We start from the raw sequence: 18,058 nt of genomic DNA, 5'->3' as shown, positions 1-18,058 counted from the left end.
ACTTTTCGTAAGCATTTGCTATCTAATTGGTTACATAGATGTAGCCTCTGCATCTATGTAACTCCCGCGGACGTCTAAATACCTGAGATATGTACGTGGCCTTGGTTGAGGTTAATACGAAGGCGTAGAATATCTTCAAAACCGGTATACCTCATCGATAAAGGTCGCATTGGTGCTCATAGACTCCCTCGTTTTTCCCCCTTGTACGCATTAAACACTCGCAGAAAACCCGGTAACGAAGTGACCGGATCCCCCTCTGGATATCCGGTTACTGCCATCCCTGTTTTGAAGACACCCAAGCTCTTGAAGAACATGATAGATCTTTGATCAAGCTCGTAAAAATGTATAGAACACCTCGGAGAGTCCGAATGATTGTGCGATGTGAAGTTCATTGTCGCTGCTGTGGTGTGATTCCAACCTGGACCAATCGGAAGCAATCATACCACACCCGGGAGTATATAAAACTTGAAGCGATTGCCGCAATGAAATAGCCTGAGTCAACTCCTGTAATATTCAGATCAGATCGGACTCCAATCAATTCTTCATATTTTTCACGCCAATTCAACATTGCAAAATGTATCCATCGCCCTCTATTGTAATCATCGGTGCCGGTCCGAGTGGTCTTCTTTTCGCCCGTCTCCTTGAAGTCAATGGATTCAAGAACTATGTTATTTACGAACGTGACGAATCATCATCCCCAGGGCCATGGCAGCAAGGCGGTTCATTGGATATTCACGGCCCGTCGGGTCAGCAGGCACTCAAGGAAGCCGGATTGTTTGATGAATTCAATGCAGTTTACGCTCGCTGGAATGCCTCGAAGGTCCGCATTCTCAGACCTTCCGGTGAAACATCAATATGCTTTGGCGAGGATCGTAACGCACCAGAGATTGATCGGTTGCAGCTACGCCAGCTTCTACTCAACTCTATACCCGCGCACAAGATCAGGTGGGATCACAGTGTGTGCCGTATTGAAAGGAGTGACAATGACTCCAGCGATGGGGCCAATGGCTACATCATTCACTTTATCAACGGTAACTCGGCCACTGGTTTTAAGCTTATCGTTGGAGCTGACGGAGGCTGGAGCAAAGTCCGCCCTCTGGTAAGCTAACCAATATAGAATGCAATCAACAGAAATCGGGATTCTAACTCATATTTTCAATCTGCAGGTATCAGCAGCTCAGCCAGTTTATTGCGGCAAAATGTACATTGAGAGCAAAATCTCACATAACAACAGAAGTTATAAAGCAGCCTGCGAGTTGGCTGGCCCCGGCCTGATGATGGCGGTGGGTCCAAACCGAAGCCTAGCCATCCAGCAATCAGCGGACGGCACGTACAAAATGTACTTTGGCATCACTGTTGCTAAAGACTTCTACGAACACCGCAATGGCGGTGCTACGAAAAAATCTGAAGCTGTGCGACGATTGATGTTGTCTTCAGACGAATTCTACGCGAATTGGGCACCGCAGCTGAAAGCTATCGTAGCTGATGGAGAAGGACCATTTCGTGCCTGGAGTTTGCACTATCTGAGACCGGAAGAGGTGGATTGGGACCGCGGTGCTGCTCCAGGCGTGACCCTACTTGGGGATGCGGCGCATCTTTCAACTCCTTTTGTGGGAGAGGGAGTGAATTGTGCCATGTATGATGCTGTACTCTTGGTTAAACGCCTCGTTGAGCTTTGTGGGGAGAATCTCGATATTACAAGCGTGCCAGCGTCAAAATTGGAAGAGGCCCTTGCTTTATACGAAAAAGAAATGTTTGAACGTGGGCGGGACTTGATACGGCGCAGTAAGAAAAGTGAAGCAATGCTTTTCGACGAAAATGGGGAGAACTTCCTTGCCTCGATGCGTGGAGAACGCGAGAAGCTGATCTATGACGGGAGAACTTCCACGCGTACCTAATAGTCGTTCAGTATTTGATCATCTGGCACTAATTTGCCCGGTTTTCTACAGGAAAAACATAGTAGCTTAAAATTCAGAATCTGTTTTGCGGTGCCATTTTCCGATACAGAGATACAAACATGAACCCAAACAAACAAAATCAGTGTGTATAGGTATTCGAAAAACGCCATAGTGCCCACTTACTACCATCCCCGATGCATTCTCTTGTGGGTATGCAACTCCATTGACATATCTTTCTAGCTTCAAGGCTAGAATAGTTCAGCTTGAATGCAACTTCTTGATGCGCATGCTACCCTCGTAAAAACCACGGTCCAACGCAGCAGCAACAGTGAGAGTACCTCCAATAATGGCACACACACCGGTCAGGAAGCCGGTGAAAGTTTTCGGCCGGGTCTCCCGATTGATGACCTTCATGGGAGAGATATCATAGTTGAAGAAGACGCCGGGAATACCACCAGCAGCATGCATGCGTTCTTTGTGGCCCTCGGCGGCATCGTCACCACCTAGGAGAGAACGCTTGTGTGAAGTGACTGAGTACTGGTGAGCCTCGATACTTCCTTGGGCACCATATGCGAGGCCGTGAGAGCCAAGAGGTGCCTTATCGTATGCGCTATGGATCGCAGACGAGAAGAGAGGGTCCCATCCCAGTGGCAAGTATGAGGTCGAGACAACCTTGACAAAGTACATGAAGTTGAATTTAGGCTCATTAGTCGCCTGCTTGGTGTCGTCAAGCGGGTTAGTGTGGTGGTGATCCGACCATTGCCATCGGTCAGCGAGTTCTGCGGGAAGAGAGGGCCCAAATCGAAGCTCGTGGATCTCATGGCTCATGGTATGCTGCTCGTCGGCTGGGGTGCCGGGTATATCGTAGTTTTGCAGGTCGTGAGCATGCATGTTTTGGTTTGTAAAACTACGGCCTGGCGCAATGTGGAAGTTGCCCACCACCTTGTTGACACGAAGCACGCCTTCCACTCGGCAACCCTCACGGTGCATCGCCTTGAGCTTATCCTTGTAGCCCTCACGCTCGCATTGCTCGACGTTGTCACCAACGCCAAAAGCCCATGTCTTGGCCGCGTATGCTTCTCGGACTTCATCACAAGTACTGCAGCAGCCGGCCTTGATAGCGTTATCTGGCGCTGTGGCTCCGTAACAATCACCACAGTAGTCTGGGGCAAGATGCGCCGCGGCATCTGCAGGGGAGTGTCTGGACATCGAGAAGGACAGAGTCAGTCAATGATCCAGTCGCAGGGCCGGTTCTGCTTTGCAATCACGAATAATGAACTTACAAATCAAGGGACTGAACATCGATGACACGGCCGCCTTCTGCAGGCGGGGACAGTCGGACCTTGTTCACGCCATGCGCAACGCCTGATTGTAGTTCGCCCGAGACATCCATGACGTCCAAGGTCAAGAGTTCGCAAGGTAAACGCGGGAAAGTCATGTTCAAATGGATCTCCATTCGTTCGCCTATTTAAGATGTATCGAATGTCAGCCTTTTCTCGCAGACACACCTAGAACGTCTGCCAATCATGGTGGGCAATTGCGTACCTCTCGACTTGTCAACGACGAGTTCAGGTTGCACCACAATCCGCCGATAATCCGACCATTCTCCCCATACCAGCCAAAAGACTATCAGAAGCGATGCGATGGTAATAACACCTCCAGAGTTCGTACGAATGCGCGCATCTTCGACGGTCTTGGCGAAGGCGTCGAGTCTCGTAAATCGCGATTTTGCAGGCATTTTGCCGGTCAATTGCAGACCATAGGGCGAGCCAATATGTAGGCGAAAGGTCTCAGAGAGCGTCAGCAGCGCGCTTGTCTGGTGTCAAGGCGGGGAAGTTAGCAAAGACCAGATGGTACGCGCAAGCTATGAAGTGAAACCAGAAGACACGATCACCCGGTCAGACATCAAAGAAGAAGACAATGTCGAATGGAGATACATACATGGACTTAATCGAAACAAATCAATTGGCGGGTGTGATCTGGGGTCCTGCAGCCGAGGAGGAGGGCTGGTGTGCAAGTTGACTGCAAGTTGGCCTTATCGAAGTAGTATATCAGCGCCGATTGGCTTTGGCCCCATTTGACAAATAAAGACGGAGGAGTGGCAGGTTTTGATTGGTCAATTTGCTGACTCATCATTCATACACACGTGACAGCTGTGTTCTTCATGACGCATAGGTCACGTGAGGCGGTCAACATTCACTGAAGAAAAAAAGGGCCCGGCGTCCGCCTGATGCGGCGCGCAAAACTCCGTGGCGGGAACGCTGCCTAAATCTTTCTTTGGAAAAGTGATTTTTAACAGCTTCTTTGTCTTGCGTTTTTCTTTCCTCCGCTTTGATCACCGATTCTCTACAACTTCAGTGAATGCGAACGACTTCGCCCCGCTCGATCTAGGTGGCTGCGCAACGCGCAAAGTGGTCCGAGAAGACCAGCCTCTCCTCCTCCCCTCTACTCTGCGCTCCTTCCCAATCATCAGCTTTTCTTTTATCCATTCTTCCATCACATCCTCAGGCCGAATCATCCCAACACTATGAAGACCATGAAGTCTCGTCGACCTGGAGGCGCATCTGGCGGGGGCATCCGCAAGCGGGGCCCAACCCGAACCGATCGAGATGGTGATATGGACATGGATAATAGTGCGCGCGGGGGAAAGCGAGGTCGCGGCGATTCTGGTCGTTCCTCTCGAGCTGGTGGAGGACGGTCTGCTGGTGGAAGTCGACCTCAGACACGCGACAGGACTCTGAACGCCATTCAACAAGCTATCTCCGAGAACAACAACAAAGATTCCGCCCAGGCCAACGTTCGACATGGCAAGGGTGGTAAGGGAAACAGCACTCAAATTAGCATCACTGGTTGGAGGAAAAGCAACGCCTCTACCAAACGCGATGGTGGTGTTGAGAACCTCATCTCCTTCTGCGAACGAAAATTGAACTCGGCACCTAAAGGATCCCGCTTCAAAGTCACCAAGGTAAGTCCCTGCGGCAGCGCGGTTGCCACACACGAATTTCGACTCTATACACCCTCGCTACATCCGACTGTTTCCTGGTTATCCCCCAGAAAGACCCGAATAGCCCTCCCACTTCGCAAAACGGTCGACAACCATGGATTACACCAGTCTCCCAGATTTCTCTCTCTCTTCTTGATTTTAGCTTCGCTTTATTACAGTCCCAAATTATTTTACGCTTTTCTGACCTTCAATTAGTCGCGGGTTGAAGGCGATATTCTCGTGGTTTCCGTCCACCCCGAGTGGACCGAGCGCCTGCTTCAACTTAATGGCAAACTCTTTGCAGGTGTCAACATTACCGTCGAGCTTTACGATTCTTCAACCGCAGTACTTGGTCAGCAACTTGCCACCTCCGGCAGCACATCGGCTTCGACAGCAGATACCAAGCTTAAAATCACTTCAATTTTAGGCAAACGCTTCAACCCTGCGGCGAAGCTCTTGGACTTGTCGAAACTTGTCGACGATACCGATCTCCAGGCCATGGGTATCTTCAACAGCACCACAACCCAGTCAAAGTTCTTTCCTGCCATGATGAAAGTATGGGAAATGCAATTTACCAGCTCCTCCGAGCGGCGAGAGGCAGTGGAGAGTGTCAGCTTAGCCCAGAACCAGCTCGCAAACGTCTCCGTTGTAACGACCATGGCTCAGACATTTGCCGACATCAAGAATCTGGACCTTTCAAACAACAACTTCAAGGATTCTCAATCCATGGTCGCGTGGCGGTGGAAGTTCCGCAACCTTGAATTCCTGGATCTGACTGGCAATGATTTCAGCTCCAAGCCAGACTTCAAGGCCACAATGCTCAAGTGGTACCCAAAATTGCAGACTTTGAACAACGTCCAGGTTCGTACTGCAGAGGAGGTTGCCGCTCAGAAGAAGACCCCCATTCCTATCCAGGCACCCCACTTCCAAGATGATTCTCAAATCGCCGAGAATTTCATCCGAACCTTCTTCGCTAGTTACGACAATAACCGCAACGAACTCATCAACCAATTCTACGACGAAAACTCCAAGTTTTCTTTGAACGTCAACGTTCAAGCCCCCAAAGTTCAGCAAACCGAAACAGCTGGCTGGGATTCATACATCAAAAGGAGTAGGAATCTTTCCAAGATCACCCACTTGAGTGCTCGTATGAATCGCATCTATACTGGTCCCCAAAAAATCGGCGAGATGTGGAATAGTCTTCCTCAAACGCGTCACCCCGACATGGCTACCCACCCAGAACAGTTCCTGGTCGAGTGCCATCAAGTACCTGGTCTGCCCGACCCAACAGGACAGAGCCCTACCGGAGTTGGTGGCCTCATTATCACGGTACATGGAAAGTTTGACGAGAGCGTTGATGGCAAGGTTGAGACCCGCAGTTTCGACAGGAGCTTCATTATTGGTCCAGGAAATGGCCCCGGTGGTATTCGCGTCTTGAATGATATCTTGTGCGCTCGTGCCTACGGTGGCCACGAGGCATGGAGTCCTGAGAGCCAGCCCATTCCCCAAGCCATGGCTCCGATGCCCGCTATTGCCGCCAACCCTGCTGCTTCCCTTGCACCAGCTGCGGCGACGGCGCTACCCGGATTCCCCGAAGGATACGGTGCTCCCGCGCCTGGCAAAACTGACACTCAAGTTCAGCAAGAACAGCTCGTCATCCAGATCAGCACAAAATCCGGCATGACTCTTCAATACTCGGAGATGGCTCTCTCCGGTAATGGCTGGAATCTCGATGCGGCTTGGAAAAACTTTGAAGAACTCAAGGTAAGCAAAATAGACCGAACTCGTTATAAACAAGCGCATTTTCGATACTAACTTATTATCACAGGCGCAGGGAGCTTTACCCCCTACTGCTTTTCTCAATGGAGCTTAAATTCCATCCTCCGACTTCGATAATGCCCAACCACCAATCCCAATAAGAAACAAAATCCTAAAAAAATCCATCATTTTTCGCTAGCTTCCTGCGGAATATCTTTCTCGAAACACCATGGCCTGAAACTCTCGAGACCGCAACGGAGAATCGGATGATGCTATGGAGCATGACGCATCCGAAAGGCTTTGAATAATTTTGCATGGCTCAGGCGAAAACCAGTGAATGATTCGGGACAAGTCCCTCTGTATTTTAGAAATTTGCCCTACTGCTGGCTCCGAACAAATAACACACTCAAGACTATTTTCTCCCAGTGGATATACTTCAATCTGTAAATCCGTATACATACTAGTAGAACATCGTACTGTAGTAAGCTACTAGCGCGGGATGTTGCGTAAGATGCCAAGCAAGCGGCCCAGGTGGCTCCCGACTTGCGCCCGCGCGACTTGATCAACGTGACCCCATTCCCCCATTGACTCCCCCATTACGCCCTCCCGGAACTCTGCATTGGCCTGGCGCAACTTTGTTTTGTTGCTGGGGGTGATCTAATGGGATGGTTGCAATCACTTCTCCAAACACCGGCCATATGCCTCCAAACGAGGAGCCCACCCTCGACGCCTTGGATGCAGGTATCGGCCCTCGCCAATGCCATGATAAACACTCAGGAAAGCTGACCAGACTTCTTCCAGTGAACTATGATCCGGTCGACCATCTGAACGCTATCTTCTCGCACCCCTCTACCCTCTCCTCCGTCTCCCAGATCTCCGACGCTCTCCATACCTACGAAGATGAATTGGACTCCGACATTGGTACCCTCGTGGAGGAACAGGTCACCTCTAATGCCGAGAGCGTTGAACGCATACAGACAGCCAAGGCTGATCTGTCGGAGCTCTTTAAAAAGATCGATGATGTCCGCGAACGCGCCATCAAGACCGAACAAGCCATCACAGACATGACCGCCGATATCAAGCAGTTGGACAATGCGAAAAAGAACCTTACTCTGTCTATGACAGCGCTCAAACGCCTTCAGATGCTGACCACTGCTTATGATCAGCTTCAGGCGCTTAGCCGGACCCGACAGTATCGGGATTGCGCGCAGCTCCTCCAGGCGGTGATCCAGCTGATGGCTCATTTCAAATCATATCGATCGATCGATCAAATCGCAATTCTGAGTCGGAATGTTGCGGATATCCAGCGAGACCTCCTAGAGCAGGTCTGCGAGGATTTTGAGATGGCATTTGCCAAGGGAGAGGTGATGCAGCGCAAGGTCATACTTTCAGAGGCATGTTTAGTTGTGGATGCACTAGGCGAGCATGCTCGTTCCCGACTTGTGACATGGTACTGCAACACTCAGCTGCGCGAATACCGCCAAGTCTTCCGCAATAATGAAGAGGCTGGCTCCCTGGATAATATTTCTCGTCGATACTCATGGTTCCGACGTATCTTGAAGATCTACGACGAGGAGAACGCTGCGATCTTTCCAGCCCCGTGGCGTGTCAATGAAATATTGGCCAACGTCTTCTGTGAGGGAACACGAGATGATTACAAGGGCATTCTCTCGCGGTCTGTACGCAGTGGCCAGACGATTGATGTCAATTTGTTACTTTCGTGTTTGCAAGAAACGCTCGATTTTGAGCAATCTCTTGAGCGTCGCTTCGCCCCCCCGCGACCATCTGCAGATACCTTCGCCTCCACCGAGACCCCAGCATTCAGCCAGTCGATTTCTGAGGCATTTGAGCCGTATTTGAGTGTTTGGGTTGACGCGCAAGACAAGCAGCTGGCTGGACTACTGCCTAAATATCGTCAACAGCCCCTGAAGGCTCCAGATGAGGAGTTCAATTCTCATACCGTGGTTTCATCATCTACTGAATTATTCACGTTCTATCGACACTCTCTACAGCAATGCGCAAAGCTTTCAACGGGTGGTAGTCTAGCAGAGCTTGCAAAGGTTTTTGCTAAATACCTCGACCAGTATGCTCAGCAGGTTCTTCTCAACTATATCAGTGAACGCCCATCTGGTCATACGCCATCTAAAGTGCCATCCATAGAGGAGCTGGTTACCGTTCTGAATACTGCCGATTACTGCTATTCTACGTGCACCCAGCTGGAAGAAAAGATCAAGGGCCGACTAGACGAAACTCTCAAGGAATCGGTCGACCTACAGAGCCAAGCCGATTCATTCATGGGGATTGCGTCTGCGGCTGTCAGAGGGCTTGTCAAACAAGTAGAGATTGATTTGGAACCGTCCTGGCGAGAAATGCGCAACACACCTTGGAGCAGGATTGAGGCCGTCAGTGACCAAAGTTCCTACGTGGGAGAGATGCTCTCACGGACAAAGGAAAAAACATCACATATTCTCGAAATGCTGCACAAGCAGCAATATGCTCGGGCTTTCTCCGATCATCTTGTGGAATTGATGTCCAGTCTATTTATCAGCAATGTCTTCCAATGTAGACCTGTTTCCGAAACGGGGGCTGAGCAGGTAAGTCTTCTCTACGAGACTGATGCCAAGACGTTTTGAATTGTCAAACTTACATTTTATCTAGATGCTCCTTGACTCGTACACTCTCAAGAGCGGTCTCTCGTCTCTCCTTCCGGCTCCTGCTCCTGCAGGTTTTGTCAAGCGTGTGAACAGCAGCTTTTTCAAGATCGAAACTCTCCTCAAAACCCTGCAAGTCCGGCCTTCTCCACCGGAGGCCCTTGTCCAGGCATACCTCATTCACATTGCCGACCGCAACAACAACAACTTTCGCAAGATCCTCGACCTCAAAGGTATCCGTAGTCGCCAAGAACAAAATCACCTGGTGGAGCTGTTCCAGCTCCATCGTGCATCGGACCGTTTTGCCTCTAGCCTCCAGCAGAACAACCCCATCCTCGCAGGTTTGCAGGCTCCAGCGGCCACCACCAGCGGGTCAGTTTCGACAGGTCTTGGGCTAAGCGGCACCCCGTCTATGTCCATGCCCTCCCGCTTTGACGCCACCATGCTCGGTTCCGCCCTCATATCCGCAGCGAAAGATGGTGTCGATCGATTTGGAAATCCCAGCCTGGGTACTCTGGGCACCACAGGCGTTGTCGGTGGTACCTCTTCGAACTCCGGCATGGGCGGTACGTCCGGGGCTTCGTCTCCTGCTCCGCCTCCCTCGAATCAGCAGGGTGGTCACGCTCATACCCCATCTGAGTCCACGGCTGCTGGAAATCTCAACGAAAACCTCAAGAACATTGGCAAATTTTTCCGCCGTGATCTGGGAGGCTTTGGGGGCCGCTTCGGGCGTGGCGCCGATGATGTATAGCTTTGCTGTGGAATTTACTCGCTTCAAAAGCCCTTCGTTTTTATTTTCGTTTGGGTGGCATTGTATTTAATTATCTTCTACTTTCCACACAGATACCATGATCAGATTCTTTGCAATCATGCATGCAATAGACCCCGACTCGGGCTGTATAATGTTTTCACGTACCTACCTTAGGGTAGCATGACGTATTTTCTTTCCTTGACGGAAGAAGGCAGGGCTATTAATTGGCCTTGTTTGCATTCGGTTTGAACAACACTGACCAGGCAACTTAGGGCTATCTAGCGCGGAAAACCTACCATGTCTTTTTTTTTGAATTCCCAACTTACATCTTGGCATCCATTCAGACCTAAATCCAAAGAGTGGAGTAAGTGAGGTTGAAAGAAGAATGGATCTCGCTGAGTCTAGACTTCCACTTTGCGGAGAAAGCCCGCTGTCACAGGCAACACCTGATGGAGTGGGATTCTTTGTATGAGTACTCAGAAGAAGGCTCGGCCTCGGCTGTCCGCTGTGCAAACTAAATCATCATTTTCTTTAACTCAAATATAGAATCACAAACACGGTTCCTTGTTCCTTGTTCCTTGCGAGCCGGTCTGCTCCCATGTCATGGATCCTGTCTCGCGTGGGAATCTGGCTCGACTTGGTCTCGAAGATGCAGGCACCCACCTACCTCATAGTTTACTAATATCCATAGATAGTTTGCCTCTGATAGAGTGTTACTTGGTACGTTCCTCGCAAATCGTCCGAGTGGCGCTAGGCAGAGACACTGTTCCTCGTGCCAGGGCCTGGGGACCATCCAGTGCCTTGCCTCCAACCAAGGATTCCATCCCCCTTTTGCTTTGTACCTTTTGAGGCAATTGATTTCGAAAGAAACTCAGACTTTTCCTATTGTATCGGAAGATTTGAGGGCTTTCTTACACTAGGTTTAGTCTAGTTATTGAGGCTTCTTTGACCCCATAGGAAGAATGAAAGGCTACGGGTAGTTCGGATACAAGGAAGCAGTTGCAGGGTCTAGACCTTTAACAAACGACCTTACAACAAAGGGTACAATGAATTGACGCAATTTTCTTGCCAGGCCTAGAATTTGAGTCCTTGGCCCTTGGGCAGGCATCTTGCTGAGATGGTGGGCTGGTACCACCCACGCCTTCGAACAAATTCTTAGAATGGCCACCCGCCAAGAGACCCTGGAATCAAAATCGTATGAGATTTTTGAAAACCTCTTGGCAACCAAATCCAGACCGGTGGCGAGTGTAAAAGCCGCGTGGCTGGGTGGTTGGGAGGAGAAGGCGACATCGGGACTTGGACTCGGTAGCGAGGCTGACTGGCATCATGGAAAGTTCGGCCAACTTTCGATATGTGGGACCCCCAGATGGAATAGAACTTACCAGAAATGCCGAAGAGGTAGCCTTCCGAAAAGTACCTGAGAATCGGATGTGCGGATCGAGCCTTGTAACCATTTCCTGGGAGATGGCTTGGAGTAGGGTTTGGAGATTGAAGCGCATTCATTCGCGTCGAGCACAAGGAACAAAACTTTGAAGCCGATCTGATGTCAAGGTCCACAAATAACCCATTAGTTCCGGGGATCGACGAACGGGGGCTCGTGCCAGAAAAGTGACAGTTAAGGATAGAAGGATGTAAAACTTTATGAGGACTTCCATTTCCGGCGATGGCAACGTTGTTCGAGACCATTTGGGACCAGCACACTCCACCATCGATAGACTCATTGGCTAACCCCATAATTTCTAGAATGTGTGAGGTCAGTCCAGAAGATCAGAGTTTGAGGCTTGCCACGTCTCCAACGGATCCAAAATGCATATATAAGACAACTTCGTTCTCGACAACAGACCTTCTTTTTTTCTTCAAACTATTACAATCTTTGAGACATCAGTCGTTCTCTCACTCTCTCTTCTTGCTTTTTGTTTTTACAATCTGATTCAATCTCTTATCAGATTCGACACTCTCTTCACTGTCTTTTGATCAGAAACCTTCTTTTCAACACAGTCTTTTTACCACCACTTTCGTCAACACGACAAGTATATTCAAAATGTTTTTCTCCAACGTTGTCATCTCCAGCATCCTGGCTGCCGCCGCCACTGCTCTTCCCCGCCGTGCCCGCGACTCTTCCAACAGCGGCAGTGTTCAGATCGTGAACAACTTCGACACCGACATCTACGTCTGGTCAACCTCCGCTGAGTCCGGTTCTATGCAGACTATCAACTCTGGAGGCGGCACCTACAGCGAGAACTGGCAGACCAACCCCAACGGCGGTGGTATCTCCATCAAGATGTCCACCTCTGAGTCCCAAGACAGCGTTCTCCAGTTCGAGTACACTCTGGACTCTGACAAGCTATTCTGGGATCTTTCCTCCATCAACATGGACTCTTCTTCCGAGTTCGTCAAGAGTGGCTTCGCCGCTATTCCAAGTGACTCTAGCTGCTCTACTGCTACATGTGAGCCTGGCGACTCCAACTGCGCCCAGTCTTACCAGCACCCGGATGATGTCAACACCCTTTCGTGCTCGACTGATGCTCAGTACACCCTGACTCTGGGATAATTGTCTTATTTCCCAATTATTTGATGAAATAAATCCACTCTTTTGCTCTTCCATTTTTATTCCCACGAGTGGGTGTTCATCCCATGGCTGGTTGTGCCGTCGGATCTTTTGATGACCCCAACTTTTGATATACTTTTACTGCATATAGATATAGATATAGACTTAGACTTAAGCTCACGCAGCAACATAAATTGCTGAGTGCGAAATATTATTATTGGACTTTTCTACAAAATTCATATTCTTGTAATGGTAAATAGAGTTTATGGAATGACCATGTTGCCTCATTGACTTTTTGAAATTCTCAAATGCGGCTGCCTTATTCCGACGTCGCCACCCGATTTGTCAGAACTTCATTTGCGTCTAGTATGAGCATTCTAAATAAAATAGCAATATCTGTATCTTAACCTCCATATCTAGGGCAACAAAACAAAATCATGGTCATGGGCACCTTGAAGGTAGTCATAACCCTCCGGCATCCACTCCACACACGGCACAGCATCTCGCCATTTCAACTTATGTCTAACGCTAGCCGGTAATCTCATTTTCAAATTACTCCGATACCAGCGAGGGAACTGCACCGAAACAAGCATGACTCGCGGCTCATCGGTCAGATTCGGTCTACCAGCATGCCACAGCCTAAAATCCCGAATGATCAGAGATCCCTTAGGCAAGCTGGGCTGAACAGGTGGAGAAATCTTGCGTCGCTGTTCTTGGAGTTCGGGTTTAACTTTCATGCTGTCTTCCGAAATGTGGAGAATATCCTTGTCCGTGTCGACGTGTGAGCCCAGCCAAACTTCCGTAGCTCCGTTTTCTGGAGTCGTATCGACGAGGTTGATATTCACGCAGTATCCGAACGGAACTTTGGGGAAGTCGAAAGTAACATCTATATGCGGGGGTTGTCGATCTGTCGCCTTGAAAGCAGTGTTGGCGCTGTAAAATCGCACAGTCGACTGTGGTCCAAGCATACACTGAATGGCCTCTGTTGCCCACGCATTTGCGATGACGTCGTCGAAAATGTAGTCATCTTCCAAGATGGGCTCCTGCTGGATGTTTCCCGTGTTTTTACCAAAGTTGCGGTGCGTTTCCGGTCGTGCATAAAGGTCTTTAGCCTCGGGTATCATTCTAGCATTGAGCTTGTCCAAATGTGCGATGTTCACGGCATTTTTTATCGCAACGATCCCATCTCGATGAAGGGCTTCGACCGCAGCTTGGAGGTTGTGCGAACCTAGCTTCTTGGAAGCGAGTTCGCTGGGACTTAGCTCAATGAGTGTGACCCGGGGCTCTTTGGGCTGTTCTGTCATGTTTGAAATCGATTTCGTCGGATGCGTTGAAGTTGGATAGACAGTGCAGTAGTCCTGGAGGTTGCCCAGGTGGTTGTGAATAGGCTGTCAAGCTGATACTTATATTTACTTGCACATGCCTACCCCAATCTCTTAAGACTAGCTAAGTATTTAGAGACGCTTTCTGTGAAATTTATGGCTTACCAGGTAGCATTGGATAGCAATAGCATGCGGAGAAATCGCCGAAATTGCCGGTCATTGGCCACCGACGTCGCCAGGTGGGGGTAGCCCTCATGCCAGAAGGGTGTACATACTCGATTAAGCGGCGAGCCAGAATAAATTCGCTGACAAGCGATGCTACGTTATCTACGACTTTATAAAGGTGAACAATCAAAATAGGTAGGTCCGAAATTGGTTGATTGAAACTAATTCTAGACACTAAAATCCTCATCTAACATCATAAACATCCTTTGCCACCGCAATGCAATAAGCTCTACGATAGACACGATTGCTACAGAGTGTCCGCGAAGAAACCTGTCATCTGAGAAGATATTAGCAATTGTTTCAGAATCAAGTATTGTAAGAGTAATGAAAGCAAATTGAGGCATGGCGTCAGCAAAAAATTAGAGTGTTGTTGTTGCAATTTTTAATCGTCAGTGCGGCCCTTACGCAAGGGCCGATTGCTCGGGGTTAAAAAGGTATCATCATCCGCCAGGGTGAAAGAATTTAAAAACAAGGTGGTGGGCAAAACAGTGGGAAGTAGATAAAAGAGAGTAAAAGTCAAAACTCACCAATTATAGACGGACAGATAATGGATCGTGTTTCTACGTTCCATTAAACATGTCAAGGAAAGGTCATAATTGAAGCCGTTGCCAAGTCGTCGTAATTTCATTCCCCAGCCGTATTTCAGGCCTGGGTTAAATAAAAGTATCTAAAACATGGCGTTCGTATCCACCTAAGGACGATGCGCTTAGTCGAAAAGACCGAAGCCCATGTCGGCATCGGACTCCTCCTCCTCCTCAGCGGGGGCAGCCTCGGCGGGAGCATCGGCAGCACCACCGGCGGCGGCGGCGGGAGCAGCAGAGGCGTAGGCATCGGGGTTGGCGATGCGGTCCTTGAGCTCCTCAATCTCGGGCCAGGTGATCTCGGTCTCGAGAGCGACAGCAAGAACCTTCTTGTAGGCGTTGACGATCGAGTGCACGGTGGCAGGGATGGTGGGGATGTTGGTAGCCAGAGACAGAGCAGCAATGGTCTGGATAGCAGCGCTGAAGGTCTTCAGGAGCTGATCCTCACCAATGTCGAGAACGTCGGCACCGAAGATCTGACCCTGGTCGTAGACCTGGGTGATGGTCATACCGTAGGTGAAGGGAGAGATGTTCAGCAGGTTGAGCAGGGAAGCCTCGGAGGCACCGACCTTGCTACCGGCCTCAATGAGCTTGAGGTCGGAGACAATCTCGATGGTACCACGAGCAATCTTGGTGGGGACACCGAGAGCCTGGAAGAAAGAGGTCTTACCGGGCTCCATACCAGTGTTACCGGCGGGGACCCAGACATCGCCGGGAGCGAAGGCACCAGCACGGGCGGGGGCGGCGACACGGTTGGCCAGGATCTTGTCCTTGATCTCAGAGAGGTCGCTGTTGGTGAAGATGAAACCAACGTTGCCCTTAACGTGGGGCAGGAGACGCTCCCAGTCGGGGTTCTCGGTGACGAAACCCTTCAGGGCACGACGAACCATGGTGTTCTTACCCATGAGAACGACGGCCTCACCACGGAGAGAAGCACGGATCTCGTGCATCTGCTGGGAGGAGACATTGTCAACACCACAGATGAAGATCGAGCTAGAGCCAGAACAGTCAGTACAAGCTATTGCAGAATCATTGGATCGATCGATCGTACCGGTAGCCCTCGAGCTAAATTAGACATCAATTAGCATTTTGAACCACAGCGAGGAAAGAAGTCTCTGCGAGAGAGACGGCGGTGTAAACATACCAAGCTCTTGAGCTTGTCGAAGTAAGCGGTCTTGGCTGCAGACTTGCCCCCCATTTCTTCTTATTTCGTTGAAGATAGGTTGTTTAAGGGTACGTGAATTGGTTGTGGAAGAGAAATTACGGCTTTGGGGAATTCTTTTTTTCGGTGCGGTTCGCTAGTGGGTCACATGACCGTGGTTGTGGTTACCGGAAATACGTTACTGCGGGCCCCCGATGGCGGGCGCTGCGGGAGCAAGTAGAGAGAGAGCGAGGGAAAGAGATATCTGAACACTGGTTTTCAAGCAATTGTCAATACCTTTGTGGAAATCTTTTTTCTTCCTTTACAAGTCTTATTCTAATTGGACTTTCTGTGATTTTTTTAACCTCGATCTCATTGACTACCTTTTCACGGTTCCCTATTGGGTAACCTCGAAATTTTTACCAGCAAACGCAATACCCCAACGGCATTATGGCAAGCTTCCAGCACCCTTTCCAATGCGTGAAGTACACCAAACAACAGCCTTCAGGCTCTGCGGGACTCTTGGTGGCTTCAGCGGGGCGACGTCTTTACTCGTATTCCGCAGTCGATGGCCAATGCCTGGACGCATGGCCCAAGACTGTAGAGTCGAGCTCCGAGTTTGCTTCCAATGACCAAGCACCTGCGGAGAAGAGGAGAAAGATCTCGCCAGCTCCCGATGCTCAAAAAGAAGAATCGAAAGAGAAGCCTTCGACCAAGAAAGCCTCGGGCAATCAATTGCCAGAGTGGACCAACATTCCTATTCTTCTTACGTCCTCCAATGGCAAGCATGTTGTGGCCCTAACTGCCGATGACAAATGCATTCGAGTATTCAGTTTGAGTGAAGATGGAAAGCTAGATGAGATCAGTTCTCGGTAAGCAGTAGCCTTACAATTCTTCTCATGGATCAATCAGTGAGTACTGACAGTGCGAAAAGGACGATGCCCAAGCGCCCAAGTGCGTTGGCCTTGACACCTGATGGACAGACCATCTTATGCGCTGACAAGTTTGGGGATGCTTACTCCTTGCCTCTGATTCCTGGGGAGTATACTCCTCGCGTGGAGGAGGCAAAGGCCTTTAAGCCTGCTGCTACGAATCTCACTGTGCATTCGCAGCGCAATCTACAAACTCTAAAGAACCAAATTACCCAGTTCGAAAAAGAGGCTAAAAAGTCTTCTTCGAAGGATAGCAGCACCGATGAAAACGTTGCGTCTGGTTTCGAGCACCAGCTAATTCTGGGCCATGTTTCCTTGCTCACCGACCTGATTGCCGTGTCTTTGCCCACGGATGCATCGGTGAACCGAAGCTATATCTTGACTGCTGACCGTGATGAGCACATCCGTGTGTCACGCGGTCTTCCCCAGTCGCATGTCATTGAGAAGTACTGCCTGGGTCACACTTCTTTTATCAACAAGCTTTGCGTCCCTTCCTGGGCACCGCAGTATCTCATTTCCGGTGGCGGTGACGACTTTCTGCTCCTATGGAAGTGGAACGAGGGAAAGGCGCTTCAAAAGGTCCCTCTAGAGGGTGTGTCCCAAGAATCTGAAATTAGTGTTCGGGGCATCTGGGCTGTTTCGGCCGAGCAGTCCGCAGGGTCCCCCGTGCAGACTATTCTAGTTGGCCTTGAAGGGTATGTGCACATGATCTTCAATTGCAAATGTTCAACTAAGCTAACATACGTAACAGCTCTTCAACTCTCCTCTGCTACACTATCGAGGAAGACACTCTCAAGCACCAGGATACCATTCAGCTCTCGGGAAACATCCTGGATCTAGCTGGTCTTGACTCGCGGGGTTCAATTGTTATCTCGGTAGACAATATCCGAGAATCCGGCTCGACAGAGGCATGGAAGAGCGGCCCTGAAGTACCTCAAACTCTGCTTGAATATTTCCAAGTCACCACGGATCAGGGATCGCTGAAGTGGAACTCAGCAGAAGACCCATTGGTGGCCAACATCAATGCCGCTGGCACCTCGGCTATTGCCACCGATGTCGATGACAAACAAAAGAAGGCACTCGACGGCGTGCTGTACAGTGGGGGAGTTCTTCGGAAGAAGCAGTTTGGTGAAGACCAGTAGTAAATCCATAGTGATGATGAGCGATTGAAGGAATGATAATCTAGGTGCGTTTATAGATCACAAGATCAGTCCTCAATACCACTAGTAGGCACTAGTATCAAGAAATTCTTCAAAATATATGGATTT

At 49.7% G+C, this 18,058-nt stretch overlaps 8 protein-coding genes across 8 annotated transcripts; 5 read left to right on the top strand and 3 right to left on the bottom strand.

The window, feature by feature from the left end:
- Positions 1–574: 574 nt before the first annotated feature.
- Positions 575–1,898, top strand: N7509_003494 (FAD-dependent oxidoreductase; the record flags this gene model as incomplete). The annotated part of the gene is made up of 2 exons (XM_056628131.1): positions 575–1,099; positions 1,167–1,898. 2 exons carry the CDS (start codon positions 575–577, stop codon positions 1,896–1,898), a joined length of 1,257 nt encoding a protein of 418 aa, XP_056490865.1.
- Positions 1,899–2,156: 258 nt separating this feature from the next.
- N7509_003493 (retrograde cargo receptor ERV46) lies at positions 2,157–3,636 on the bottom strand (the record flags this gene model as incomplete). The annotated part of the gene is made up of 3 exons (XM_056628130.1): positions 2,157–3,099; positions 3,182–3,362; positions 3,444–3,636. 3 exons carry the CDS (start codon positions 3,634–3,636, stop codon positions 2,157–2,159), a joined length of 1,317 nt encoding a protein of 438 aa, XP_056490864.1.
- Positions 3,637–4,425: 789 nt separating this feature from the next.
- N7509_003492 (uncharacterized protein) lies at positions 4,426–6,754 on the top strand (the record flags this gene model as incomplete). The annotated part of the gene is made up of 3 exons (XM_056628129.1): positions 4,426–4,863; positions 5,098–6,645; positions 6,710–6,754. 3 exons carry the CDS (start codon positions 4,426–4,428, stop codon positions 6,752–6,754), a joined length of 2,031 nt encoding a protein of 676 aa, XP_056490863.1.
- Positions 6,755–7,337: 583 nt separating this feature from the next.
- Positions 7,338–10,041, top strand: N7509_003491 (putative GARP complex subunit Vps53; the record flags this gene model as incomplete). Its single annotated transcript, XM_056628128.1, has 2 exons — positions 7,338–9,233; positions 9,298–10,041. The coding sequence occupies 2 exons, from the start codon at positions 7,338–7,340 to the stop codon at positions 10,039–10,041; spliced, it is 2,640 nt and encodes an 879-aa protein (XP_056490862.1).
- Positions 10,042–12,082: 2,041 nt separating this feature from the next.
- Positions 12,083–12,592, top strand: N7509_003490 (Secreted thaumatin-like protein calA; the record flags this gene model as incomplete). Its single annotated transcript, XM_056628127.1, has 1 exon — positions 12,083–12,592. One exon carries the CDS (start codon positions 12,083–12,085, stop codon positions 12,590–12,592), a length of 510 nt encoding a protein of 169 aa, XP_056490861.1.
- A 413-nt stretch (positions 12,593–13,005) lies between these two features.
- N7509_003489 (phytanoyl-CoA dioxygenase family protein) lies at positions 13,006–13,893 on the bottom strand (the record flags this gene model as incomplete). Its single annotated transcript, XM_056628126.1, has 1 exon — positions 13,006–13,893. The coding sequence occupies one exon, from the start codon at positions 13,891–13,893 to the stop codon at positions 13,006–13,008; it is 888 nt and encodes a 295-aa protein (XP_056490860.1).
- A 949-nt stretch (positions 13,894–14,842) lies between these two features.
- On the bottom strand, positions 14,843–15,915 carry N7509_003488 (60S ribosomal protein uL10; the record flags this gene model as incomplete). The annotated part of the gene is made up of 3 exons (XM_056628125.1): positions 14,843–15,710; positions 15,769–15,782; positions 15,862–15,915. The coding sequence occupies 3 exons, from the start codon at positions 15,913–15,915 to the stop codon at positions 14,843–14,845; spliced, it is 936 nt and encodes a 311-aa protein (XP_056490859.1).
- Positions 15,916–16,308: 393 nt separating this feature from the next.
- On the top strand, positions 16,309–17,932 carry trm82 (putative tRNA methyltransferase; the record flags this gene model as incomplete). Its single annotated transcript, XM_056628124.1, has 3 exons — positions 16,309–16,730; positions 16,784–17,485; positions 17,542–17,932. 3 exons carry the CDS (start codon positions 16,309–16,311, stop codon positions 17,930–17,932), a joined length of 1,515 nt encoding a protein of 504 aa, XP_056490858.1.
- Positions 17,933–18,058: the final 126 nt, after the last annotated feature.

This window comes from Penicillium cosmopolitanum, assembly GCF_028827165.1.
Source record: "Penicillium cosmopolitanum strain IBT 29677 chromosome Unknown utg000005l:1.0-4006212.0:1.0-4009387.0, whole genome shotgun sequence".
Taxonomy (NCBI): Eukaryota; Fungi; Ascomycota; class Eurotiomycetes; order Eurotiales; family Aspergillaceae; genus Penicillium; species Penicillium cosmopolitanum.
Note: the sequence above shows the minus strand (reverse complement) of the source record. Positions and strands in the feature narration are given on the sequence as shown.